At 47.6% G+C, this 27,728-nt stretch overlaps 1 protein-coding gene across 2 annotated transcripts; it reads right to left on the minus strand.

The window, feature by feature from the left end:
* Window positions 1–341: 341 nt before the first annotated feature.
* On the minus strand, window positions 342–27,728 carry LOC136962108 (zinc fingers and homeoboxes protein 2-like). Of its 2 annotated transcripts, none has more exons than XM_067255758.1 (4): window positions 27,619–27,728; window positions 5,335–5,557; window positions 2,129–5,134; window positions 342–1,552 (listed from the first exon to the last, which is right to left on the minus strand). In XM_067255758.1, the coding sequence occupies exon 3, from the start codon at window positions 5,044–5,046 to the stop codon at window positions 2,131–2,133; it is 2,916 nt and encodes a 971-aa protein (XP_067111859.1). In that variant the 5' UTR covers window positions 5,047–5,134; window positions 5,335–5,557; window positions 27,619–27,728; the 3' UTR covers window positions 342–1,552; window positions 2,129–2,130. The 2 variants fall into 2 exon arrangements, with proteins under 2 accessions (XP_067111859.1, XP_067111858.1); XM_067255757.1 differs by having other exon boundaries at window positions 342–1,706.

Consider the following 27,728-nt stretch of genomic DNA (forward strand, 5'->3'; position numbering starts at 1 on the left):
ACACTGAGCAAGCGAGGAGGGACTAGTCAGCCAGGACTAATTTGATTGGTTGACCAGCAGACTGTGGACCAGAAGTACTGGACTAGATTAGGGCCAATACATGACGTTGTATAACTTCATCAAAAAGGAAGTACTGAAACTCCTCAACCAAGTACAGTGAATGGGCTTGTGCATGGTCACAGCACAACCGTTGCAACCGTTACCGCAATACTTCAAATCGAAATCTGTTTTGCCTGACATTATAAAATGGATGCTCTCTAAGTCTACAAACTGTCTGTACACATCGAAAATACCACCTTATTTATGAAGACATAAAAACACCAACAAAAGATTCTTCTTAAATGACAGTTTTTATTTGATTACAGCAGACATCAACTGGTTTCTGAGAGCAGTAAGCCGGACCTTTGTATTCTGGATATAAGTTTGTGTTCTGGTTGACCAGGACAATACAGCGAAAGCAGTACACAAAGAGCATGTTGTTGTTTGTGTTGTTATTGTTTGTGTTCTTTATTTCCTTCTACTGATGTCAAAATGGATAATGGAAATATAACATTACCTCTATCAAGCGGACAAGTATAAAGGCTATTACAGATGTGCATGTTCATTTTAGGCAGAACAAATAAATCATTTTACGGGACTGAGAGAGAGTGGGGAAAAAGGGGGAGGAAGTAGTTGAGGGAGAAAGGGTGAGGAGTGAGTGTGTGTGAGAGAGAAAGAGAGACATTAGAATGTGGCGTAGACGGCATGATTTTGATCAGGATTTGGGTGATCGTTTTTCTTTCTGCATTTATGACATTAACCATTTCTGTTCTTGCCTTTTTTCTCTATTCTTTTCTCTAACAACAGACAGATCAACAACATCACTTGGTCTCATACAAGTATGTTCAGTATAGCGAGAGAGAGCTCGAGATAAGCGAAGTAGAAAGAAGAGATAGGGACAGAGAAAGTGAGCGAGCGAGAGAAACATAGAAAGAGAGTAAGAGAAAGTGAGAGAAAAAAGAGCAGGTTGTTGTTAGCTGGGCCTTATAGACCCCAGTCCACTGAGTACGAGTACAATACAGCACTTCAGGCCAGTCCAGGTTGATAGAACCGGAGCCACCTGACAGGACAGGACCCACAATGGAAGTCCAGCATTGAGAGACTGACTGAAGTATTGCCAACTGCTGTAGTGGTTCAACAACGAATTATTACAAAAATGCAGGACAGATAACTGTAAGACCAGTTGGAGGCAAAAGACAAAGGGGTCAAAGTCGCTGGGACCCCTGTTATAAAATGTAACAAAATTCCCCCCAAATTGTACAAATCTGTAGCAATACAGAGAAAAAAAAATATTTACAAGAAACCCTTTTTTTTTCTTCAAAAGTGTACTATGATGCAGCAGAAACCCAGCTTTGGCACTCCACAGCAGTTTCTCCACCTGGTCAGTGCTTCGGGCACACGTCCAGTGCTGCATCCTTCTGAACATTGTCCTATGCCGCGCAACCCATCATCGCTGGTGTTATGAAACTGTCTCACGGACCAAAGACTCGCCTCCATACTAAGAACGCACAAACTGGGATGGACACAAACGAAGCGACGAGATAAAATAGTTCGGAAAATACAATTATTTTGATAATTAAAACTCTTTCTATGTGTTCATCTCTGTCTGTCCTTGCTTCTTTATCTCACGGTTCCTCTGTGCAACTGACAGCAGCTACTGATCTCACCTGCGAAAAGAGAGAGAAAAAACAATGCCATTGTTACTTTGTACCCCAGAGTAATAATACTTTCACAAGAGCCCCCATGGTGCCAGGAAAGGGATTCAAAAATGAACCTCCTGCCAATTCTGCGCTCTCTCAGTGCCTAGAACCAACTAGTAACTGGGACAGATTGTGACATTCCTATTGTACCCAGGCACACTAATGAGGAAACGCTGTTAAATGTTTGAATTTCAACCACTTGACACAAAGCTGCATCTACTGAGACAATAATTTACTTAAGACTAAAATATTTACTGTGGCGTGTAAAAACAGAATTCATGAATCTTAACTCATGAACATTTCACCATCATCATCATCATCATCATCATCATCATCATCATCATCATCATCATCATCATCATCATCATCATCATCATCATCATCATCACCTTTATCCAGTCACCCTCCCAGAGACCTCCTCTGTCATCTTCTCCTTGTCCGAGCCCAGCTCCGGAGGCCTCCTCCCGCGTGTCTCCTTCCCCTGGCTCCCCTCCACGTCCAGCCAGCCCCCGAAGCTCTCCCTGACCCAGCCTCCGGCGGTCCGCCCGTCCAGACCTCCATTCCTCAGCTCGGACGAGCCCTGCCTCAGTTTGCTGCTCAGCCACTCCTTGATGTCCTGGGTTGGGATCCCCACACCCATGTGCTCCGGAAGCCTCCCGATGTCCTCCACAGTCGGCAGGGTCTTGCCTTCCCGGGTGATACTGAAGGCGTTCTCTGCGCTCGCTGGCGCGGCTGGCCTCGGTAGTCCCTGGACGTCGCTGCCGTTCATCTTGTGGAAGAGGTCTATCCACTCAAGGGCTCCAGTCTTCAGCGCGGAGCGGCTGTCCTTGAACCAGCGGACGATCTCCGTGCGGCCTAAGCCCGTCTGGGTCTCCAGCTGGGTGTACTGCTCCGGGGAAGGCCACCGCGTCTGGGCGAACACATCCTTGAGGAGCCCCAGAGACTTGCTGTCTAGAGGCACTGAGAAGGAAATTGGGCTGGTAGTTGTTGGGGCGAAGATGGGGACTGGGTAATCCTTAAGATGGCTGCCGTGTTTGTGCACGCCATTCAGGTGCCCATGCTGCTGCTGATTCTGCTGTTGGTGATGGTGGTGATGCTGCTTCTCCATGCTGACCATCCTCTTGGAGCCCATGGAGTTGAGCAAGGCTTGCTCCAGATTGTCTCTGAGTGCCCTGCGCTCCATAAACCAGCTGTCAATCTCTTCCCTGGAGAGTCGAGTCTGCGAGGCCAGGTCATCCACCTCAGCATGCGTCGGGAAGCTGTTCCTCTGGAAGTTCTCCTCCAGTATCTTGAGCTGCTCTGAAGTCTTCCCCTTCATCCTCTCCAGCAGTGGGAACTGGGTTGGAATCGCTTTCTGAGGCCCGGGTTGTTTGGGACCGACCTCGGAGTCCAAATGGATGATCCCATTGTGGGACTGGTCGCGGGACCACCTCCCCTCACCCCGGGTCACGCCATTAGCCTCACCCAGAGGGGTGAGGACTTTGACAGCCTTCAGGTTGGCTGATTCGGGCTTCTTTATCTTCCTAACATCGGGAGAAACGCCGGGTAACTGAGACGGGAGTTTGAGCGGAGTCCTTACCGACTGGATGATACTAGGCCTTCTCAGCTGGGGAGTCAGTACAGGCGGTGAGTTTGGTAACTTCAGATCGGGGGCTAGGAGAGAGTGTGTGATGGGATGTTTTTCTTTGGAAGCAATGGAGGCCGGGGACATGGCGTAGTTCTTGAACGGAGGGGCAATGATTGGAGCAGGAAAAGGCCTCTTCATGTCTGGGAAGACTGGGGAGGGTGCCGGCTGCAGCTTGTTCTTGGGACTGACGAAGGGAGATGTGATGGGATGTCGGCTTTTTGAGTGCACCAGAGATGACGACGTCAACGACGAGGACCATTTCATCTCGGCGGCGAGGTGAGGAAGTGCAACGGATCTCTTGATTTCGGGGGGCACGGGAGGCGGAGCCATTGGCAGCCTGTCTTTGGAGGGCGGGGCCGGAGGCGGGGCCATGAGAAGCTTCTCTCTTGGGTCCTCTGCGAGGCGTTTTGCCTCTGAGACAAACGCTGGGCAGGTCAACGGACGTTTAAGGGATTGTACGTGATTTGTGACTGATGACATAGTGACGATGGGACGAGGGACAGTTAATCCATTTACCAGCTTTGTAAAGGCCAGACTGCACTGTTCAAAGGTGGTAGTCTTAATAATGGGCTGTGTGACTTTGGCAGGCTGGGAGACTGTGCTGTTCGGCAGGACGGTGAAGGTCTGATGGAGCGGAGGGATCGAGCCGTTGAACATCTTCTTCCTGGCTTCCTCTACTTCCTCGGGAGACCAGGTGATGCCCTGCTTCAGCCTCTGGGTGGTGAACCACACCTTGATCTGGTCCTCAGGGTGCTTGGACGCCGCAGTCAGCCAGGAAAGCTCTGCGTGTGTTGGGTAGGGGAACTTGTTGAAGGAGGTCATCAGGGTGGGGTTGTTGTCCAGCGAAGGGTTGTATTTGGTGGTGTTCAGAGGAACCGCAATTTTTGGTACAGAGCTGAAGTTGGGTGGCCGCTGCAGCAGCGGCATGACGTGGGACAGGCCATGGATGACAGTCGGTTCTGGGATGATGACCGTGCCGTTGATGTTCACCGCCCTGATCTGGTCTTTTGGGATGAGGTTCTCCAGCATCTTGTTGCTATGTTGATTCTGCGGCTGAAGATTGTCGATGACGGGATACTTGATTTTCGCAGGCGGCGGTTGGCTGGTGTGGAAACTGCCGGAATGTCCGTCTTTTTTGTTTGTGCCCGGCTTGTTTGTGGCATCCCCCTCTACGTAATTGTCCACGCCTTCGATTGTCTGCTCAAGGATGGTCTGGCTTTTGGCTTTGACCCGCTTGAACTTGAAGTTTGTCTCTCCCGGGTGCCGGCTCTCGTTGTGCTCGGTCAGCGAGTCAAACTTCTTGGTGCTGAAGTTGCAAACGGCACACAGGTACAGAGGGTTGAGTATGACGTTGGGGTGACTTGCATCCACGTGCTCTTTGAAGTCTCCCAGGTTCTGGGTGAAGAAAGAACAGTATTTGCATTCATAGCCTCCTGGCTGTTTCCTCAGAGGCGCAGCCTTAACTCCATCCACATCCTCAACTTTCTTTTCCCTGACCTCACTTCCCAGGTCTTCAATAGGCTCCGGTTCCAAGATCTCCTTGTGATTGGCCTCAATTGGCTCTGAGGACTGGTTATGATTGGCTGAAGACTCGTCTGACTGTTCTTCTGGGATTTCCTGATTGGTCAGATCCATGTCCCCTGGGTCATCCTGGCCCAAGGAGGGACTGACTCGGATCATGCAGGGGTTGGAGGACTTTCTTCTGCTGGATGCTGGTGCTAGTGGTGGTTGTGGTGATTTAGGCAAAAAGGCTTTCAGCCTAAAGGACCTGAGGATACAAACAAACAACTTTTTGCCCAGCAAAATAACTGGTTGCCCAGATATACATGGATCCTCAATGGGTGGTTTAGTTTCCAGTGAATGACTAAATACTAACAATGCATTCCACCAACCAGACCAAATCTGTGGGTGACCCATGTCCCAACAAGCAGCTAATCCTAAACAACAGCATTGTTGATCTGCAATCACCTTACTGGGCTCTAGGGGTGTGTGAGCGCCCAGGCTGTGTGGCGGCCCTGCCCGCTGTCACAGGGATCTCCCGGGCTACAGGGCTCTCCGGTGACGAGTCGTCCAGGATCTGCAGCCTCTCCCTGGGTGACCCGGCTAAGGGGTGCCGCCTCCTGCTCGAGCTGACCAACCACGTCAGCTCCCGTGCGCGGCTTCATGGGAGTTCATCACACTTGGCACTCGCCTTGAGAGACAAGAACGGGAGACAACACTAAGGCCTTTTTGTTGTTTTGTTTGTTTGTTTCTGAAGTCAATGAGATGGCTGTTGGCTGTTAACTACATTTAGATTATACAATTAGGTCTACAATCATTGTATCCCACTGGGGGGAATGTACGTCATTATACATTATTACTCCATTATGACTCAATAGGAGCAGTTTTTATATATGTATTAAATATACATAAACATATTATATAACAGCTTCAGTAAAACAATAAAGTAACAATATTACTTTATGAAAGACAGAAGGGACCTTTGAAATCTTTTCTCATGGTCTTATGGGGGAAGTTTCAGCCTGCCCAAGTATCAGGGAGAGTGAGAGAGAGAGTTAGAGAGAGGGAGTTAGAGAGAGAGGGAGGGAGGTTAGAGAACACCGAGAAAGACATAGTCAGACTCTGCGGTGCTACATCCACACAGATGAGAGTGAACACATAACAGAAGATGCATAAACTAGGCCATGGCCTGTCGGAGAGAATGAGACAAGTGCAAGTGATGGAGAGAAGGAGGGAGGAAAAGGTACAGAGGGGACTAATTCATACTGCAGCAGCAAAGTCACTGTTGGAGGGAGTATAACATAAGGTAGCAGAGCACAGGCCTCGATGGATGGTTTCTTCGCGTAAACTTCAAGCATGTCACTAATGTCAATGACTATAACCTTTACGCTAAACTAACCCTTAAAGATTTATAGTAAAAGGTGTCAGATTTCAGCCTTTACGCTTTAGTTAACCCTTGTGCTGCCTTCGGGTCACATGACCCAAAGGTTCACAACGAACCATCGTTGTGTTTAGCCAATTTTACCCAATACAAAAACAAATAAACTGTGTGAAAAACGTGGTAAAAACAAGGCAAATGACACCACAACACATACATCACCAGAAGGTGTCAGAAACCAACCACTGAATAATGAATTGGCAGCATGAGAAGATTTTTGAGGCCCCCAAAAAAGCAGTTATCTGAGAAATAATATCTTCTGCACACGGAGAGGAACTGGTGTGCAGTGTTCTCGTGCCTGGGGGGAGTGTGACACAGCCCTGCTGCCACATGACATCCTTCCTGTCCCAGAACTGCACAGCAGACGACCCAGCACCCCACCCCAGCTGCTCAGCTTGGAGCAAAGGCCCTGGTGGATCTTGGTGGTATTGCATTTCCGTTTTGGCACTCGGCTCGTTCCGGTAATTTGATTCAGTTAACTCCAGTCTAAATATCCAAAACTAACTTCCCCAATCATTTTTTTCTGTTCTATTCTGTTTCTGAATTTGTATATTTTATTGTTTTATTTATCTTCAATTTGTTATGGCGGAGTCCCAGTGAGACCAAGTTCTCTTTTGCAAGGAAGCCCTGATAACAAGATCTCGAACGCACATCTTGGTCTAAAGGTGGAAACATTGGGCTTCGGATAAGGGAGAACCAGGATTTGATCCCCTCTCTGTATAAACATCTAACAGTGACTCAAGCGACAGTGGGTAAAAAACGTTTCTTGTCCTTTTTTTACATTTACATTTAGGCATTTAGCAGACGCTCTTATCCAGAGCGACTTACAGTAAGTACAGGGACATTCCCCCGAGGCAAGTAGGGTGAAGTGCCTTGCCCAAGGACACGACGTCATTTGGCACGGCCGGGAATCGAACTGGCAACCTTCAGATTACTAGCCCGACTCCCTCACCGCTCAGCTATCTGCCTCGCTACCTCCCACCTTTTTTTAAGGTGAAACTGACATTTCTAGGCTAGTATCTTACGATCAAAGAAACTCTGTTGCAGTTGGTAAACAGCTCAGTAGACATATCCTCACCTGAGAACGGTGCACAATACCTGTCATCCCTGCAGGGTCACGCTTTCACAAGCCGCTTCGAGGACGCAGCCCGTCTGAACGACATACTGTCATATTACTATGTCGCCTGTCTGGTTTTTAAGATGTGGGACATCTAAGTAAACAGTAAAGCAAAACCTTTACTGTCTACCTAAGAGATCTCGATCTTCCAGGTGAACCAAACAGTCTATGTAAGCTGGATCAACCATGTCAGGTGTGTTTTCAACATGGCTATTGCTGCCTGCATAATCCTGTTCTCCATCTCAGACTTTGCCAAGGACGTACACTGAATCTTGTCTGCCCAAAACCAGTTAATTGCCCTGACTGCCCATGAAATGAATAATGAACCCTAGAGGATTAATAAATAATTCTAATATCGCGAATTTTTTTTCCTTCTTACGACTCACAGACCCGTGTACTTTCCCTCCATCCCTCCCTCAATAAATCCGTCCGTCCATCCGAAATTAACTAGATTCAGTTGCTCCCATGTTTAAAAAAAAATTTAAGATTTTTTTCCCCTCCTTCCAAGAAGAGCACGGCCGCCCAGCTTCATTTCCATGCAGTCACTATGGCAACAGGAAAGACGTCGCACGCTGCCCTTCTGCGGCCCACCGCTGCATATTAACCGTCTCTACACACAGGTGTTAATGAGGAGAGAGGGCCAGCCTTGGGCGAGACGAACCAGAGCCAGGGGGGTGGAGACGAGGCCGAGGAGGAGAAGGGGGAGAGTGTGGTGGAGACTGAAGGTGAGGGGTGGGGGGGGAGGAGAGAGGAGGGGAGGGGAAGAGAAAGAGGGAGAGGAGGAAGGGGAGGAGAAGGGGAGGGAGGACAGGAGGAGGGGAAGGCTGATGGAAAGTGGTTGAGAGGGGGGGGGGGGAGAAGGGGAGGGAAGAGGAGAGGAGAAGACTGAAGCAGAGGAGGAGAGAGGAGGGGTGGGAAGAGAAGAGGAAGGAAGAGGAGGAGGAGGAAGGAGACCGTTGAGGAACGGAGAAGGAAGGGGAAGAGAGGGTATAGAGCGGAAGAAGAGTGTTAGGAGAGGAGGAAGAAAACACAGGAGGACCCAAAATGGTTTGAGTGAACCAAGGCTGGGCCAAGGAGAGGGAAGAGGAGCGGAGGAGACCTGAGGTGAGGTGAGGAACAGGGATAGATGTAGAGAGGGAGGCGGGGTAGAAGGAGTAGGGAGCGGAAGACAGAGAGAGGACTGACCACAGTCGAGCTGAGCAGGAACCAAAGGAGAAGGAGGGGAGAGGGGGCAGAAATAGAGGACAGAGGGACGGAAGCACGAAAGAGCGACTCAGAATGAATGAAAGAGAGGGAGGGGAGGGCCGAAAGGAGATTCTCTCCTGCCGAGGGCCCCGTTGGGACGATCCGTTACGGATGAGGAGGGAGAGAGGGAGGGAGGAGGGGGAAGACTCATGATCCGTTACGGATGAATCGGTGATGCTTGCCTGGGTAGGCCCTCACCGCCACCCCAGAGAGAGAGAGAGAGGGAGGATGAGGGGGAGAGAGAGAGGAGAGGGCAGAGGGGAGAGAGGAAGGGGGAGTGGGGAGGGGGAAAGGGAGGAGAGTCATAAACACCCCACAAAGGGGAGGAGGGAGCGGGAAACTCAGAGAGGGGGAGGACGGAGGAGAAGGAAAGGGAGCGGAGACTCACTCCCAACCCACAGAGGGAAGAGAGAGAGAGGGGGGGGGGGGAGAGGGGAGAGAGAGGAGAGCAGACACCGAGAGTAGAGGAGACGAGACGAGAGGAGAGGAGTTGATAAAACATGCATGCCGAAATTGTCTGCCCTCGACTAACTCTCTCCCCTCCTGGCCCTGCGCTGCTCACCCGGACGCAAGCGGACAAGGCCAGCGCTGTTTCCTCTCCCCCCTCTCTGCTTTCATCTCCTCCTCTCCCGTCCTTCTTCACTTTCCAGCTCCCTCTGTCTCCCCGTTCCTCTTCCCTCCTCTCGCCTTTCATCTCCTCCCTCCACTCTTTCCTCCCTCTCTCGTTTCCTCTTCTCTTCAGGGTCAAACTCGGGTCAACTCGTTTGGGTTTCAAATACTCTGAATGTTTTCTTGGTTACTAGGAATGGTTCCTAAAACAAAGCTGTGTCAGAATGGCATGAAAGCCAGAGAAAGAGAGGGTGTGTGTGTGTGAGTGTGTGTGCGTGCAAATGTGTGTCGTGTGTGTGTAGTGTGTGTGAGTGTCGTGAGGTGTATGTGTGTGCAGTGTGTAGTGTGTGCGTGTGTTGTGTGTGTTCACATGCTACAGTGCCAGCAGAGAGAACAGGCTCCATGCATCACAGCAGATGATCAATGTCCTGGAGAACCTGAGGAGACACACTCAGACCCTGGGGGCCCTGACGACACTACACCACCACAGCCTCCACACACACCTGCTGTATACACACACAAACAACTACTGTATATACACACACACACACTTATTGCAGTGTTTCCCCTACCATTATATTAGGGGGGCGCCCCGCCCCCCCCAACGGCACCCCCCCCCCCCCCCCCCCGGTAGGTAAAGTAAAAAAAAAAAAATTGTTAATAGATTTTTTTATATAGCACCAGATCTCAAAATAAGTCATTTAAGGTTACATTTCCTATAAAACAGGTATATAGCTTGCTCTTGTATTAAACAAACTGAATGGCCTTATGTTATTTATCTTATTTACACGGCGGCATGTCATTTATGTCTCTACATGGTCGGGCGACCATGTCTCTACATGGTCAACCCCCCCCCCAAGCTGTAAACCTAGGGGAAACACTGTATTGTATATATACACACACACCTACTGTATATACACACAGACATCTACTGTATACACACACCTACTGCATACACACACACACACACACACACACACACACACACATAAACTGTGTACACACGCACAAAGACATGCCCATGATTGTAGACTTAATATACACAGACATGTCCTAACATAGACAACAGACATCTACTACACACCACACCCAGACACACACACACACACCTACACGCACAGCCCTGCCAACAGCCATCCCTCTATAACAACACTAAGAGACGCACCACCCTCGTAGAGAGAGAGAGAGAGAGAGAGAGAGAGAGAGAGAGAGAGAGAGAGTGATAAGTATGGGCTTGGCTTGATAACCCTTCAGAGATAGATTCCATCTTTCTGGTCTTTTATCGGTCCATTTATCCATCTTCTCTCCTGTCCTCTCAGATGAGAGTTTTTTCACAAACCAACCGGCTGCTCCCCACACTCCTGCCTCTCTGCTAGATACACACACACCTACAGACACACACACACATTATGCACACACCTACAGACACACGCACACACCTACATGCACAGAAATGCACACACACACCTAAACACACACAAACACAAAAAAGCCCTGCACATATGCACATTCGCACACACACTCCCATACACCCACACACACCTACACACACTCTCTGGGCTGGATCACGTTGTCTCGGCCCCCCTTGGAGGCATCTCCATATCAAAAGGTGGCGACTAACTGACATTCAATATCAAACACACCACTTTCTGTCTGAACGAGAGACAGAGGGAGAGAGAGAGGGGGAGAGGGGGAGAGAGAGAGGGAGAGAGAGAGAGAGAGAGAGGGGAGAGAGAGAGAGAGAGAGAGAGAGAGAGAGAGAGAGAGAGAGAGAGAGAGAGAGAGAGGGAGGGAGAGAGAGGGAAATAGAGGGAGAGAGGGAGGGAGAGAGACAGAGGGAGAAAGAGGGGTGGAGAGAGAGAGAGGAAGAGGGAGAGAGAGAGAGAAGGAGAGAGAGAGAAGGAGAGAGACAGAAGGAGAGAGACAGAGGGAGAGAGGGAGAGAGGGAGAGAGAGACTGGGGGAGGGAAAACAGTGGAATTGGAGAGACAGAAAGAAAGATAAGAGGAGAGCAGCTTTTAAAACTCAACTAAGCCATCGTTGTCATCTGGTCGTAAATCTGTCTCACTTTGGTTCAAAGTAGAACCTCTTAGCACCGACACCGCACACACACGCACGCACACACACACACACGCACACACACGCACGCACGCACACACACGCACACACACGCAGGTTGTAGACAGAACCCGGAGATGCGCAGCGGCTATGTCTCTATGAGTCCGGTGAATTTGAATGAGCGGAGAATTAATTTAAATCTCATCAGCCTCTGCTCTTTAATACCTTATCAGTTCTGCATGGAGACAGCGGACGTAATCGCATTAGCCCCCCCCCCCGCCCCGCCCTCCCGTTCCCTTAACCCTCCCCTCCTTCCTTGGCTGCCAGGTGAGTGTCAGTCAGTCCTGAGGCTGGCACTCACACAAACAAACACACAATCATACACACTTGCAAACACACACACTCACACAATGAGTTTATGTTAACTTACACTTACTGTTTATGTATTCCATACTGTTGAGCATTAACACAAGTGTATTCTTACGGTTATCAATACCACGTCTATTGTGTATAAACGACAGCCCTCTATAGAACAAAGGACACCAGTTTTTGGACCCAAAATATATTCTACAGGCCTTGCATCCGGACTAAAGGACCTGGGTCAATTCAGGGGACACGCTGATGGAAAACTTTCCTAAAATACAGTGGCTCTACGAGATAGTATGCACCTGATTAAATACGAAACACCTGTTGGTGGTGTGCTATCTGTGTTTTCTCTGTCAACTAGGAATCCCGTCCCCTGACCTTCATGCCTTAGAGAGACCGTGCTGATATCACTGGGTTTCAACTGGTCATGATCATCCTTCGAGGTTGTCTCTTTCCAATCAGCCGTCGTTGACAACTAACAGTCACATTGTTCTAGTGGAGAGTGACCAAACTGCCACGACGCACTCATACGAACGTACACACATTCAAGCACGCACTTGTACATACGTATAGACGCTAGGGGTCAAGCGATTATTGATGTGGCCGATAAAAACAATTTTTGCCGCCACAACCTGGTGTTGCTGGATTGGGACTACTAATTGTTACCAATTTTATTAGCTTATACAGTAAAACTTCAGGGAACTATTACATTTATTTTACATTATTTGCTGCTTGTTGTTAAGTTGCTTGTAGTCGTTTACATTTACTTCTTTAAGTTTAAAAAAAAGTGTACAGCAGGGCTCCAGACTAATCTTTTGCCTTGGTTGCACTGGTGCAAATTTTGCCTTGCATCGCCACAATTTCAAGGTCACCTTTTTATCACGCTCCATATACATTCATATACGTATATTATGTAAATGATCTTAAACAAGAATAAGGTTTAGGTAAATATTTTTTTTATTTGAAGCACAATCATACTGTATATAAAATGTTTAATATTTTAATTGCTTCACTGATCTGACTAACTAAAACATTTTAAGCATAATAAAACATTTCAAAATAGAAAGTGCTACTGTTTAAAAGTGCTTCCCTGAACTGAGACCTAACATTTCATGGCTCAGTCTTATAGCGGGTCCCCCCTTGCTGTCGCATTCCCTTCAGATGGCCAACACCTGTAATTTGGCCTTCTTGCCCTTTGGCCTTGGCTAAACCAGCTTGCCACACTCTCCCTAGCATCAAAATCCTAGCTCCTTGGGTTAGCTCCATGGCCCAGCTACGTAACTGACTCTGGTGCTCAGATCATAATTTCAATCACACAGCCAATCAGAGGCAACGACCCGCCCCATCTCTGTCTCTGATTGGTTTAGACCACGATATGATCCAACCATGAATGTGAGTTCCGTCAAAGGAGAACAAACGCTTCATTCGTGGAGGGACAGCGGATGCGAGGAGGTTAGGTGTACCGGTGCGACCTAGGAAAAAATGTAGTTGCACACGTACAAATTTTGGTTGCATAGTGTGACCAAATTGGTCGCACTATACCAAATTGGTCTAACTCTAGAGCCCTGTTACAGAATGCTGCTGGATGCTCCCTGCACTTTTTATGTTGTTATTATTAATATTAATATTTATGTTGTTATTATTAACAGTTCTCATAATTAAAAATGTGGTTAAAATAATTTAAAGAGAGTCTTTGTCAGAGGCCTTTTTAGTCTTAATTTTGACATTAATTTTCATTTTGACACTAGACATACACTACCGTTCAAAAGTTTTAGAACACTCCCATTTTTTCCCGTTTTTATTGAAATTTAAGCAATTCAAGTCCAGTGAATAACCTGAAATGGTAAAAAAGGTAATCGGTAAACTGCCAGAGGTTAAAGAAAATAGTTTAGGTTACCAAAAACAGAAAAATTATGTACATTTTAGAGTTATAGAAAAAGGCCTTTTTCAGGGAACAAGTAATGGGTTAACAACTTAAAGATCTTCTGCAGCAATGGAAGTAAATTAAGCCTTGAAAGTTGATGCTAACAATTCCTACAGGTGTCCCAATCTTTGTTGATTACTTACAAACCCTCTGTCAGGCAAAGGCAATTAACAAAGGAAGACACACAGACCATTATAACCCTTAAAAGTGTAGGTCTTTCCTTACAGTTTCCTACACCATCAAAAGGCACTTGGAAACTGGAGGAAACTCTGACAGGAAGAGGTCTGGCAGACCCAAAGCCACAACAGAATCAGAAGACAAGTTTCTGAGAGTCCACAGCTTGCGTGATGGGCGTCTCACAGGACAACAGCTTCAAGCACAGCTTACAGTAACACTGGTCGAAGTAAGCAAGTCTCAGTTTCAACTGTGAAGAGAAGACTTCGAGCTGCAGGTTTGACAGGTCAAGTGGCAGCAAGAAAGCCATTGCTAAGATGGCAAAATATGAAAAGGAGGCTTGCCTGGGCCATGAAGCACCGCATGTGGACTACATGCGGACTACATGGGCAAGGCACTTCACCCTTCACCCTGGAGCCGAGTGCAACCAACTTTTTTAAGCCCAGCTGGTGCACACGGCCGAGTGCACCAGCTTGACAGGCCACGGTCGTAGCTACGCCTGGTTTTAAGATGCGCGTCCTTGTGAAAATGCGAAAGCGTCGATCGTTGCCAAGCAACACATTTAAGAGCCTATCCGAAGCGCACTTAGCTAGCCTATCTCCCTTCAAAACAAGCCATGGATTTAAAAAAGAAAGAAAAGGAAAATACATTTTACTGATAGAGAAATTTGAAAACTTCTAGAGTTGTTTACTCAGAATAGAAGCGTGCTCACGGGGAAATGTAATAATATCAACACAAACAAACAGAAACAATCAGCTTGGAAATCGATCACCAATAAAATTAACAGTGGATTTGGCGATCACAGACAACTTTTTCTCGCCTTAATGTCCTTTCCATATGTTGCCTATAAACAAGACGCGCTGCATGTGTGATCAAACTGTTGTACATTATAATTACCATGGATATTAGTCCGATTTTCCAACTTACGCCTGCTCCCCACTAGGCGTAAAATGTACACCCAGGTGCAGCACATAAAGGGCTTAAGTCTAACTGGTGCACTAGTCGTAACTTTAAGTTAGTCGTAACTTTCAGTTCTACGTCGAACGTAGCGTTACACCCAGGCGTACGCCCAGCTGGTGCACTCGGCTCCAGAAGACTGGAAGAAGGTCTTATGGACCGATGAAACTTGGTCAGAGGTTTGTCTTTCAGCAAGATAATGACCCAAAACATACCTCCAGGCTATGTCAGAACTACCTTAGAAGAAATAAACAAGACGGTAGGCTTAAAATCATGGAATGGCCAGCAGTCTCCAGACTTAAACCCCAAGCTGGTTTGGGATGAACTGGACAGAAAGGTGAAAGCAAAGTAACCTACAAGTGCAACACATTTGTGGGAACTTCTGAAAAAGTGTTGGGAAGAACCTTCTTCAAAACCACTGAAAGACTACAGCTCATTCAAAATTCTGCAGCTAGATTATTAACCAAAACTAAAAGGAGAGAACACATTAGTCCTGTCCTAGCTACTTTACACTGGCTCCCTGTTACCTTCAGAATTGACTTTAAGGTCCTTTTCCTCACATACAAAGCTCTACACGGACAAGGACCTAGCTACATTGCTAACTCCTTTATAAACTACACACCAGCTAGAACACTGCGATCATCAAATGCAGGCCTATTAGAGGTCACCAGAAGCAGTCATAAGAAGACTGGTGATTCGGCCTTTGTCAATTACGCCCCAAAACTATGGAACAAATTACCCATTAATATTAGGGAAGTCAACACTCTAGACATTTTTAAAAGACAGCTTAAAACCTACCTTTTTACCGAAGCATTTAAGTAATTTTATCTCAAAAGGGTTTTCCTACTTTTAAAGTTGTTTTCTCTCTTGAACAGAGATCTTATTGGGATTTTATTTTTGTTTGAATTGTTTATCACTTGTATTATTGTTTTTATTGATTTTATGTAAAGCACCTTGAGCTACAATTCTTGTATGAAATGTGCTATATAAATAAAGTCTTACTTACTAAAGTCTTACTTCTGAACAATATTTGATTTCCATTGTAGAAAGAATGCCACGAGTGTGTTCGGCTGTTATATCTGCAAAAGGTGGCTACTTTGATGAGTCAAAAATGTAGATTAAACGTTGTTAACCAAACAGGGGAGTCAGGTGGCTGAGAGGTGAGAGAATCGGGCTAGTAATCAGAAGGTTGCCAGTTCGATTCCCGGTCATGCCAACTGACATTGTGTCCTTGGGCAAGGCACTTCACCCTACTTGCCTCGGGGGGAATGTCCATGTACTTACTGTAAGTCGCTCTGTATAAGAGTGTCTGCTAAATGTAAAACGATTCCATGATTTCTTTTTTTATCTCCATTGTTTATTTGTTCTATACCTTAATTTCAGGCTGGGCGATAAATCGATAAAAAATATTCAGTCCATTTAATTATCTGTGGTGCAGCAGGAAGTTGCTGAGAAAAGGTCCCACTAAAATACACTGAGCACCTCGAGTGGTAGCTAATATTAACCGCGGAAAATGAGTCTTGTTGCCAAAAACAGTGGCAGCGATAGCCAAGGCGAGGGTGCAACTTCCAATAAAGAAATGATTGATAAAAAGGGTTTTCTTTTTTACCACCTGAAGCAAAATCACTCGTTGGAACATGCAGAAGGTGTGCGTTTGCCCCAAGGTATTGATAAAAAGCAATGTTTTAAAACGCTTAAGTTACTTGACCCCAGGTACGTGCTCCCTGGCCGCAAACATTTCTCTCACACCGCGCTGCCTAAACTTTATGCCGAGTGTAGGGAAAAAGTTGAAGAAGAGACTTATTTTGCTAGCCTACTACTTCGGATCTGTGGTCTATCGTCTTATTATCGTTATCGAATGAAAATATAAATATCTATCGTGATAATAATAATATTTTTTACCCATATCGCCCAGCCCTAATTACAGAGTACATTGAGACATAAATGCGTAAATTTAAATAAAAACTGGAAAAATTTAGGTGTTCTTAAACTTTTGACCGGTAGTGTATATATCCGTTCAAAATATTGGTTATCGGTCTACTTGATCTGTAATAATCGGTATCGGCATTGGTCCTGAAAAACACTTATCAGTCGACCCGTAATAGACGCACACACTCACACTCCCACACAAACATACAGTATAAAACAAACACACACAAATTTAAACACACTCACAAATCCAAAGTTTTCAGTGCAGCAATATCATTCTCTTGTACAGTCGAGTTAAAAGTGCAACTTCTCCCCCCTCTCACTCTCGGCCTCTCGCACCCTTTCTGCCTCTCTCCCTCTCTCTTACCCTCTACCTCACCTCCCCTTCCCCCTTTCTCACTCCCTGCCTCTGTCCGCCTCTCTGAAACTATCACCCTCACATACCCCCTCTCTCTCTCCCTCTTCCCCCCCTTTCTGCCTCTATTACCCTCTTTGCCTCTCTCTTACCCTCTCTCCCTCACACAACCTCCCTCTCTCCCACTATATTGTGAACACATGCAAAAACGAGTCGACGCTTAGCTTCAACCCGTTCAGCTAGTTTTGTCCCAGTTTTGTGTTGTGCGTAGCTTTGTTAGAAACGTTTTACCGTGTCACGTTTTTTTTTTTTTGGGGGGGGGGGGGTCGATATTCAGCCTAGAAACGTTAGAGACCCTGACCTCAACATGCTCCTCGGCAAAAAAGAAAGAAATCGGACAAAAGGAGAAATGAGAGAAAGGGACGAATGGCGGCAGCGCCCTCGTTTCTGCTGCGACGGATTCAGCCAGAGCTGGGATGGAGGGAAGATTTGGGCGAGGGCGTGAGAGGGGGGAGGCGGGCCTGTGAGTGTGGCGAGGAGAGGGAGATGTTTTGGTAGAGGAGGGGGGGGGGGGGATGGTGAGTAGAGGGAGGGAGGGGTTTAGGTACAGGAGGGGGGGAGGAGGGAAGGAGGGGTGTGGTGGTTTTGGTAGAGGAAGGAAGGAGGGGTGTGGCGGTTTTGGTAGAGGAGGGGGGGGGGGAGGAGGGGTTCACTAGCTCCTCAGATGGCCATGGGACCGCTGTGTTACCATGGAAACCACCAACCGGCAGATGAGAGTGATTAAATCTCCCTCCAAGACCTTTTGATGACGATTGTTTCGCTCCGCTAGGATCCTGCCGGTGTGACACGCTCCTCTTTCATACCTGTTTCTAAAGATGCCTCTGTTCAGGCTAGGGTCTACACTGCACACACACACACTACACACACACGCACTGTCATACACACACACACACTCATACACACACACACATGTGCATGCATACGCACACCCCCTCCTACACAGACATGCACACACACACCTTCTCATACGAACACCTTCACAGACACACACTCACACATCACACCAACTACATTGGCACAAAGACACACACACACACACACACAAACACCACAAACACACACAAACACCACACACAGTCCTCTCTACATCAATACTGGGATGACTAATATTCCGGGTATTTGATCATGTAAAGAAAGCGCCCCTGCTCTCACATCCAGGCTTGTTCTGACTCAGGCTGCTGTCTAACAGCTCTGCCTCCCTCTCTCTGCTGAGGCGCATCTTAACTTTGCATTTGAACTTAAACTAAAGCCTGAACAAAGGCAATGGCAAAACACCCGCGCGCCGACAGCAAAACAAACAGCGGAAAAAATCCAAACCTGATGTAAAGTGCGTGTGCGTACGTGTTGCATGTGTTTTGGTGCTGGGTGCTGTCTGCGGCGTGGCGTGTGGATGTGGCTTCCATGTGTCCGTGTGGCATGTGTGGTGTGTTTGTATGGCTTTGGTGTGTGTGTGTGTGTGTGTGTGGGGGGGGGGTGTGTGTGGGTGTGTTTGTATGGCTTTGGTGTGTGTGTGTGTGTGTGGGGGGTGGGTGTGTTTGTATGGCTTTGGTGTGTGTGTGTGTGTGTGGGGGGGGGGGGGGTGGTGTGTGGCGAGTGTGTGTGTGATGTGTTTTTATGGCTTGTGTGTGTGTGTGGCATGTGTATGTGGCGTGTGTAGTGTGTGTTTATTTAGGCAGGATCCTGTCCCGCCCACCTGTGTGTAGAGCAGGAACACCAACTCACAAAACTGAGGGAGAGAGACGGAGAGAGAGATGAAGAGGGAGGAAGAGACAGAGTCAAGAGAAAGAGGGAGAAAGACAGAGAGAGAGATGAAGAGGGAGAAAGAGACAGAGTCAAGAGAAAGAGGGAGAGAGACAAAAGAGACAAAAGGAAACAGAGAGACAAAATGGTGTGTGTGTGTGATCTGCAAAGGAGAGAGAAAGAGAGAGGGGGGTGTCTGTGAAGTAAGAGAGAACAAGAGAGAAGAAAGAGAGACTCCATCTTGTCTTTACAAAACACACACACACACATTACAGACGTTTATTTCACGCACGCAGCCAGCCAAGCAGGGAAATAGTTTGGCTGCACATCCTGTGCTGCTTGTTTAAGCTCAGATCTGGAAACGCCAGCTTTTCTTTCTCTCTACCCCCCCCCCCCCCCCCACACACACACACACACACCCCTCCCTCCTTCTCCTCCTTTCTTTCCTCACTCACGCAGTTTTTCTCTTCTTACACCCTACAGATAATGAAGCCAGTGATCCTCTCATTGTGCTGGGATGAAGGGGCTTGTAGCTAGGCTGGGCGCAATGGCTAAAAACACAAAAACACACATTAACCCTGACAGGCCAACAGATGACCACCCCCCACGCACACACTACGGACGTGTACAGTATAAAACCATTAGCCTACAACCAATGATTATGCAACGTAGTGCCTGCTGGAAGAGACAGAGAGATCTGGAGGGGTGAGTGTGTCTGCACGTTTGAATGTGTGTGTGTGTGTGTGTGTAGTGCGTGCGTGCGTTGTTGTAAGTGTGTGTGCGTATCTGTGAGTATGTGTGCGAGAGCATTTACGGTTGCAAGCATTTGTGTGTGTGTGTGTGTGTGTGTGCACATGGGTGAGTGAATGTGTGAGAGTGTATGTGAGTGAATGTGTGAGAGTGTGTACACTACTGAGACCAGGAAGTCCCTACACCAGGAGAACATTCATGGTAAAAAGTCAAAAATACAGTATCATCCAATCAAATTGTGCCACCAAAGGCATTGTGTATGTATGCGTGTGTGTATGTGTGTACGTGTTGGTCATGCCAGCTGTGTCTCACTATGAGAGGATGTCCAGCAGAAACACTGGTCTAAATCCCAGGACTCCTCTCCCTCCAGGGCTCATGTAACATGCTCTCAAACCTGGGTATACTGTGTGTATGTGTGTGTGTGTGTGTGTGTGTGTGAGAGAGAGAGATGATAGGGGGTATTATGTTAGTTTGTGTATGTGTGTGTGTATGGTGTGTGTGTGTGTGTATGCGTGTGTGTGTGTTTGTGTGAGGGAAGGGGAGGCTATGTGTGTGAGCTGGGAGGGGGGGGGGGCTGAGGTAGTGAGTGAGATGGGGGAGGATTAAAAAGAGAGATAAAAAGAGGTAGAGAAGGAGGGATCCTTGAGGGTGTGAGAAGAACAATCTGGAAAGTTGAGCTTGGATCAAAAAGAGAGGATGGGGGAAAGAGGGAGGGAGGAGCAGAGGGGGAGTGAAGAGGGAGGAGCGGGGGGGGGGGGTGAGCGAGGGGTTGAATGAAGGCGTGGTTTGGCTGAGTTTGGTATTTTCTCCGAGAGCAAAAGTGTGTTCTAGAGCCTGAGGGGGAAAGACGCAGATAACCTCAAGAACTCCAACATGGCCGACTGTTGCTCTTGCACTGAAAAAGGCCAGCGGGTTCCCTTCCAGAGGTCGGAATACTGACTGGCGGTTTACATCAAGTCATGACGACGATCCGACCACATCACTTAAAGATGACCGACAGGAAAACAAACACAGGAGGCCCCAAGAAGATGATTCGATCATTCTCTGAGACCAATGACTGATCAAATATGATACTCTGCTGAATTACCAAGGCAACCAACCCTTATAACGCTTTATAACGCAACATATCTGGTTACTGCTTATCCGTGAGACAAGCCGAGCCATGTCAATCGCTTGTTAGTTTGTTCACACTTCAGTGTTATGTTGCGTCGCTTGCCTGCTGACAGCATCATGAGGCTCGTTCTATAAACTGTGGATCGCATTCTTGACTTTCCACTGTCACTATTATATCTGGGACAAACACGATGTGTTATGTGATCCAAAACAATACCATCGATATTTAGAGTATCCGTGAGACAAATTCGGCACTTACGGACGAATCGTTACAGTGCGAACGTCCGCTTGGCGCCAATGACCCAATTTCGAACGCAGAAACAACTTTGCCTTCTGCCTTGGTGCCTGCCTAATATGAAAGAATGCTTCCATCTTCCGCCAGCGACCCCTGGTTGAGTGGAGCCGTGGCCGCTTGGCTGGGCTGGTTAGATGGCAGAGGTCATGGACGGCTAACAGTGTCGCGGTGTGAGATCCCCGACAGAGACGCTTCTCCCTTTCGGTTGCATGACCCTCCTCCTGTCCCACAGTCCCCCCCCACACACACACACTTTCTCAGTCTTCCTCCCTCGTTCTCACTCAAGACCTTGAATATACAACCGCCAAATGAATACTGTATTTGCACCTGTAAGTGAGCAGAGTTCGTTACAGCGCTGTTAAACCGAGTGGTGCTGCACGCCAGCTTCGAACACAACGTTGAGGGCTAACATCTGTGAATCGAAACTCCGCTCCTCTCACCGAATGCAACCCTTTGGGTGGATTGAGAGCGGGGCAATTTCACAACGTTTCTTTTTCTTGCACGACTTTCTTTTGATAGTACCATGTAAGCTAAATGGGACAATGGTTTTCTCCAGCTCCTATGCATGCCAGGCACATTCAGGGTGCCAGGGTGGTGAAGGAGAGAGAGAAATCTGTCGGAGGAGCGCCGGTTTCCCGGTGAAGCAGAATTGATGCAGGCTTCATCGCCTTGGTAACTCATCCAGCTGTAGTAACTCGGAATGGTCCAATCAGAAAGCGATGCCCAACCATGGGTGGTTTCTCATGACTCATTTGCACTCCCACACACTCACCAACCTAACTAACCACACTGCCACACACACACACGCAACAAACAGTACTCCTACACCACAACCAATGCTCTCACACTTCCACAAACACACACCAGCTCAATCAGTAATACTATCTGTGCGTACACATGCGTGTGCGAATGCTCACATACACACACCACCAACCAATCTGGTATGATACAGCTATTCCGAGGAGAGCGCACAGCCCTGCTCCCCTGGTAACCTCGGTAACCCCTGTGGTGAGAATACTCACGCCACTTCCCCTGATGGGCGGTGCTTCCTTGAGGGGGGCGGTGGGGGGGTGGTCATCCAATCACAATCCAGATCCGCCTCCTCAACTTCCACTAGCAGACACTCTCTTCTTTCTGCTCCCTGTCTCCCTCCATCTTTCTTTCACTCCTTCTCCCTCCCTCCCTCCTTCCCTCCCTTTCCCCTTCTTACTCTCTCCCTCCCACCCTCTCTCTCCCTACATCCCCTTCTCTCTCTCCCTCCCTCTCTCTCTCCCTCCCTCCTCTTCTCTCCCTCTCTCCACGCTGGCCTCTGCTCCAGCACTACCCTGAGTAGCCCCCTGCTTTGGCACAACAACACAAGAATGTCAGGGGTGGGAGTGAGTGTGTGCGAGTGAGTGTGAGTGTGTGTGAGTGTGCGCGAGTGCGTGTGTGTGAGTGTGTCTGAGTGTGTGTGTGTGAGTGCGTGTGAGTGTGTGTGTGTGTGTGTGAATGTGTGCGTGTGAACGAGTGTAACGTGAGAATGTGTTGTGTGTGTGTGGGGATAACTGCAGGCATATCTGAGATGACGGTGAGTGAGGAGTGACTCGAGTGTGGCTTGTGGGACAATGACGTGGTGTGTATGTGTGTGCGCGTGTGTGTGTGTGTGTGTGTTTGGGGTGACGGCGGGGGCAAGGCAGAGACAGAAACAGCTTTGCGAAGGTCCATAAAACGACACTGCTTTGTGCTTTGCCAAAAAAACGGAGATGGTTACCTAGGAAACGCGCCGAAAAAGAAGCGCGGACAGATTTGGGGAAAAGTTGTCTGAAAGAGAAAACGCCACACCTGAGAGCAGAGCGGGGGTCTGCCCGACGACTCAGCAAACTTCACCTTGCACACTTCCAACAGATCAAATTCAGAGCAATACTTAGGCGATGTGTTCCTGGGTGATGATCAGCAATTGGATTCGAATCTGGGTTAGAGAGAGACCTAACATAACGGCCTGTTAGCAGCAAGCCATCATATTCTGATAAAGGGAGCCATTTTTTATTCAGTGCTTATATAAAGATATAGGCCAGGACACACCAGTATAGTCTGGTGTATGTGTAATATATACTATGCAGTGTATATTAATAGACCAGTACTGTATATTGGGCCTATATATAGATATAGGCCAGGGTAAACCAGGCTAGACCAGTATACCAGGCTAGACCATAACAGGTTAGATCAGACCACACAAGAAAGTATACTTGCACAGGCATGAAACATGGACGGCCATTACACTAAGCAATATGAGCTGAACATTTACACTCTCTCTCTCTCTCTCTCTCTCTCTCTCTCTCTCTCTCCTCTCCCTCTCTCTCTCTCTCTCTCTCTCTCTCCCTGTCACACACAGGCTTCCTGTATGACGAGGGCAGAGGCTGACAGTGGGCCGGTGTGAGGGCTGGGCAGTGCCAGTGACTGTACACGCTGGTTTGCTGCACTGAGGCGCCTGTGGAGAGAGAAGTCAGAGAGCCATGGGGACAGACTCCCCACAGTGAGGTCATCACTGCAGAGAGAGAGAGAGAGAGTGAGAGTGAGTGAGAGAGAGTGAGAGAGTGGGTGAGAGAGAGTGAGAGAGTGAGTGAGTGAGAGAGAGAGAGAGAGAGAGAGAGAGAGAGAGAGAGAGAGAGAGAGAGAGAGAGAGAGAGAGGAGAGAGAGAGAGAGAGGAGAGAGATAGAGAGAAAGGGGAGAGGGACAGAGAAAGACAGAGGGAGAGAGAGAGGGAGAGAGAAAATTCTAAAGAGGAAGAGGGAGAGAAAAAGAAGGAAGAAAGAAGGAACGTGAAATGAAAGAAAGGGCACAAGGTGGGAGGGAAGCTAGAAAAGAGAGGTGGGGAGGTTCTAGATTCTGGAGAGAGAGAGAGAGAGAGAGAGAGAGAGAGAAGAGAGAGAGAGAGAGAGAGAGAGAGAGAGAGGGAGGGAGGGAGAGAGGGAGAGGGAGAGAGAGAGAGAGAGAGAGAGAGAGAGAGAGAGAGAGAGAGAGAGAGAGAGAGAGAGAGAGAGAGAGAGAGAGAGAGAGAGCAACAACACCGGCTTTCAGGCCCACAGCAATGACATCACTATCTGTCTATCCTCAGGCAATGACATCATCTGCCGTCTACGCTCTTAGTCAACAACATCTGAGACCTATAGGCATGCAGCTAGCTCTCTGTGTGGCTGCTCCACAGACCAGCAGTCCTACAGAATCCACACGTCATTTCACCAACAGGACCAGAGAGCAGTACTTTGCTTAGGATAAAAGCATCTGCTAGATGAATACTACATTAGGTGGGCCGACGAGATATCCACGAGAAATAAGACATGTCCAGTGAGCATACCAGGTAGAGTCTAAAGGCCCAGAATCCTGGAGGTCCACTGTGTTGTTCACAAAGCTCCCGCAGCGAGGGAGACAGCTACCCCGACCCAGGATCAGCCTGGCCTCTCACGTCGCCACGACTGGGATCACAGGGAGGAGTAGAGCCTGGTCTGGGACCAGCACTAGGATTCAGCCTATTTATTATTACAGATACAGTCATGCTAGGCACCGGCTCCGAGTCTGTAACACCTCGCTCGTTAATCCATGAGCTGCATATTGCAAAATGGTGTATGCGTGTCAACAACCAATTAGAGCCAGCCTGGCGAAGTTGGGTAAGAGACCAAGCCTGCTGCAGATTCTGACTAAACAGCACAAGCTCAGAGGCAGTTCTGTGTGTGTGTGTACATGTGTGTGTCTACAGTATACACTGTATGTATATAAATGTGTGTATATGTGTGTGTGTATTGTTACATAAGTGTAAACATATGTTTAATTGTTTATGTTGTGTATTTATATGTAGGTGTGTGTGTGGGGGGGTGCATGGTAATACTCGTGATCCGTTGGCACACATTGTTCGTATTTACCCCACATGACTTGCACATTTCGATTCTGGTACAAGGGCTGGCTTGCCAAAGCAGCTCTGCGGAGCTCGCATTAACCAGGAATTATGCAAGCAGGACATTCTAATAAGATGCAGATGAGAGAATTCCTTGATCCTGGGCAAGAGGACGAGGAGAAGCACCAGATTTCTCTGCTGCGCTTCCAAACTTCCCAGAGTCCCCTGGAGAGGCAAACGTCCCACAATGTTCTCTCAGGTTGCAAACAATCATTTGATTACACTTTACATTAAGTAGCTCTAGTGTTTGTGTAGTCCGATGGGAGAACACTGCCGAAAACGCCACACATCTCACACCTGGTGCTGAGAGTGTGTAGTAGATAAGCAGAAGCGCTCTGCCATGGGGACACAACCAATGCCGTTTCCTCCCTGAACCCGAGATGTCGATCCTGGGTAAGAGGCGATTGTGATCAAACTTTAGCCCTTTTGACAAGGGCTTCGCAGAGACCCAGAGTTGCTCTGACCTGAACTCTACTGAGGTATTGCCACGCGTATGTCAACGACAAACATTGCTGTGGTTTTAGCGTGTGTACGTGTGATGTGTGTGTGGTGTGTGCACGCCATGACGTGTGTGTGTGTGATGTGTATGTGTTTGTAGAGTATGTGACAAGTGTGTGTATGATGTGTGTGTGGTGTCTTTTGACTGGTACTGTATGTGCATGTTAAGTATGTGATGAGGGTGTGTGTGTGATGACTGTGTATGGGTGGGTGGGTATGTGCATGTAGATGATGAATGAATGATGAATGCGCGTGTGATGTGTGTGTATAAGCATGTATGTCCTGAGTGTGTGTGTGTATGTGAGGAGTGTATGTAAGAGAAAGGGGGACAGTGACACTTGTTTTGCTCTAACTGCCCTATGCACCCTGAGTCATCACTGAGAATTTCTGCCTTGTCTCTGACGTCACACACACACACTCCCACCCCCACACACACTGCACCGACCAGAGTTTGACAAGCTACAGCACAACTAGACAAGTTGAGGTTTAAACAGATGTGTCTCCCTCTCCCCCTGCAAACTCTTGTTACAATAATGTCACGCATCATATTTGCCATCCCTAATATGCCTATCTATTCCTTCCTACTCAGACATGAATGCTGGGTGGAGATTTACTCACTGGGTCTGGCTCTTGTCATTGACAATTAATTTACTGTTTTGTACAGGCAAGTAAGCGGAATTACGAAAACAGCCCTTATAACGTTTGTTTCGTATGGTTGTTGCCAGGAGGAACACAAGACAACAAATCGCAAGAGCACTTCCTGGGGTCGAGGGCGAACGTCGCCAGACCACGTCCCTGTGATAAATAGCGCGGTGTCTGCAAAAACATCGGGGAGGCGATCCAGGTTGTTGAAAGTCAACGAGGAGTGGACGGTGGCAACAGCTGGCTTTTACAGAATTATCAAAATCGGGAGACGTTTCTCAGAACCGCCGTTTGATTCTAGGTCAATCTAGGTCAAACTCTAGGTAGCTGTGTTTACCCTAAGATCAACATACAATTAGCTACATTTAAAAATTAAAATCACTTGTGTAAAGCACAACCTTGTCTCAGAAGCGGAGGTACATGGAAATGTACTGGAGTAATCTACCGGGCGCTGTCACCGGGCAAAGCAGTGGCGCGATAGACGGTAGACGATCTACCATAGTATGATACAGTTCAAGGCGTAACCTCAGTTAACCTGTCTTGGCTGTCTGGCTGCGGTTGCTACCCCGATTGAACCATTTAGCTCGTGGCAGCTAGCTAGCTAGCCGAACCACAAGCCACAGAAAGAGCCCACTAAAGTCACACCACTGCTAGCTTGAAAACTTACCGTTCGTAATAACGTTATTATTATCAGCATTGCTTGGTAAATAACCTTAAGCTAGCTAACCTAGCGCGATGCATCGTAAGACAGCTGTGTAAAAAGCTTTTGAGCAAAGTGAAACATGGTTGCTAGCTGGCCATGATTTATCGTTTTAATGTTTACATACCACTTCATTTGAACACTGAAAACTGCATGTAAAAATGAAATCCTAGGCAGGCATACTAGTTTGCTTGCTAGTTAAGATTTAATATCATGCCTAATGTTACCTATAGCTAGCTAATGCCTAATTCAATTTGTCAAGATGGTAAACAAGCCATACAGCAAACATCAACGTCAGGGACGGAGAGTTGAGGGGCACTGCCCTGCTAAGTAGGACAATTCCTAAATTCTTCGTTAAGCAGGCAAGAGATTCAACATATTTTCTGAACAGGATTCCAGGGAACGAGCATAATAGTCAAACTTCAGAAGTGAACTGTGTCGAGCTAGCTAAACCAGCTAACTACACTGTAAGAAAAATACCAGGTACAGTACTTGGCTGCTTTGGTTTCTAAGAACGGTGAAAGTTAGCTACAAGATACACGGTGGCAAACTAAATGACCATTGAGGAACATAAAACATGGATTTAAACTTTAACCTCAAGTTGGCATGTATATCTTGTAACAAAGTGCATCATATCTGTTTAAACAAAGAATGATTTGATGGCAAGGTGATTCTAGCTGACAGTGTCAGCGCGCGTTGTCATGGAAGGGACGTAGATAGAACACGACACACGAGCTGGGAAAAGGCGGCTATAGTCTAGCTCGCTACCAATCGGTTTTAACTTGAGTTTTCTCTTTAGTTTTGTCAAAATCTTCAACCGGAGTTGAAATAGAGTAAGCTGTATGCGGTCTTACCTGCCTAGTAATGTCTTTAGAGGCTGAGACGGTGAAACTAGCGGTAGATTCCCAATAATAGTTGTCTGCGGTGACGCGCATATAGCGCTGGTAATTCTAAAGATTCTGGC

This window comes from Osmerus mordax, chromosome 18 (genome assembly GCF_038355195.1).
Source record: "Osmerus mordax isolate fOsmMor3 chromosome 18, fOsmMor3.pri, whole genome shotgun sequence".
Taxonomy (NCBI): Eukaryota; Metazoa; Chordata; class Actinopteri; order Osmeriformes; family Osmeridae; genus Osmerus; species Osmerus mordax.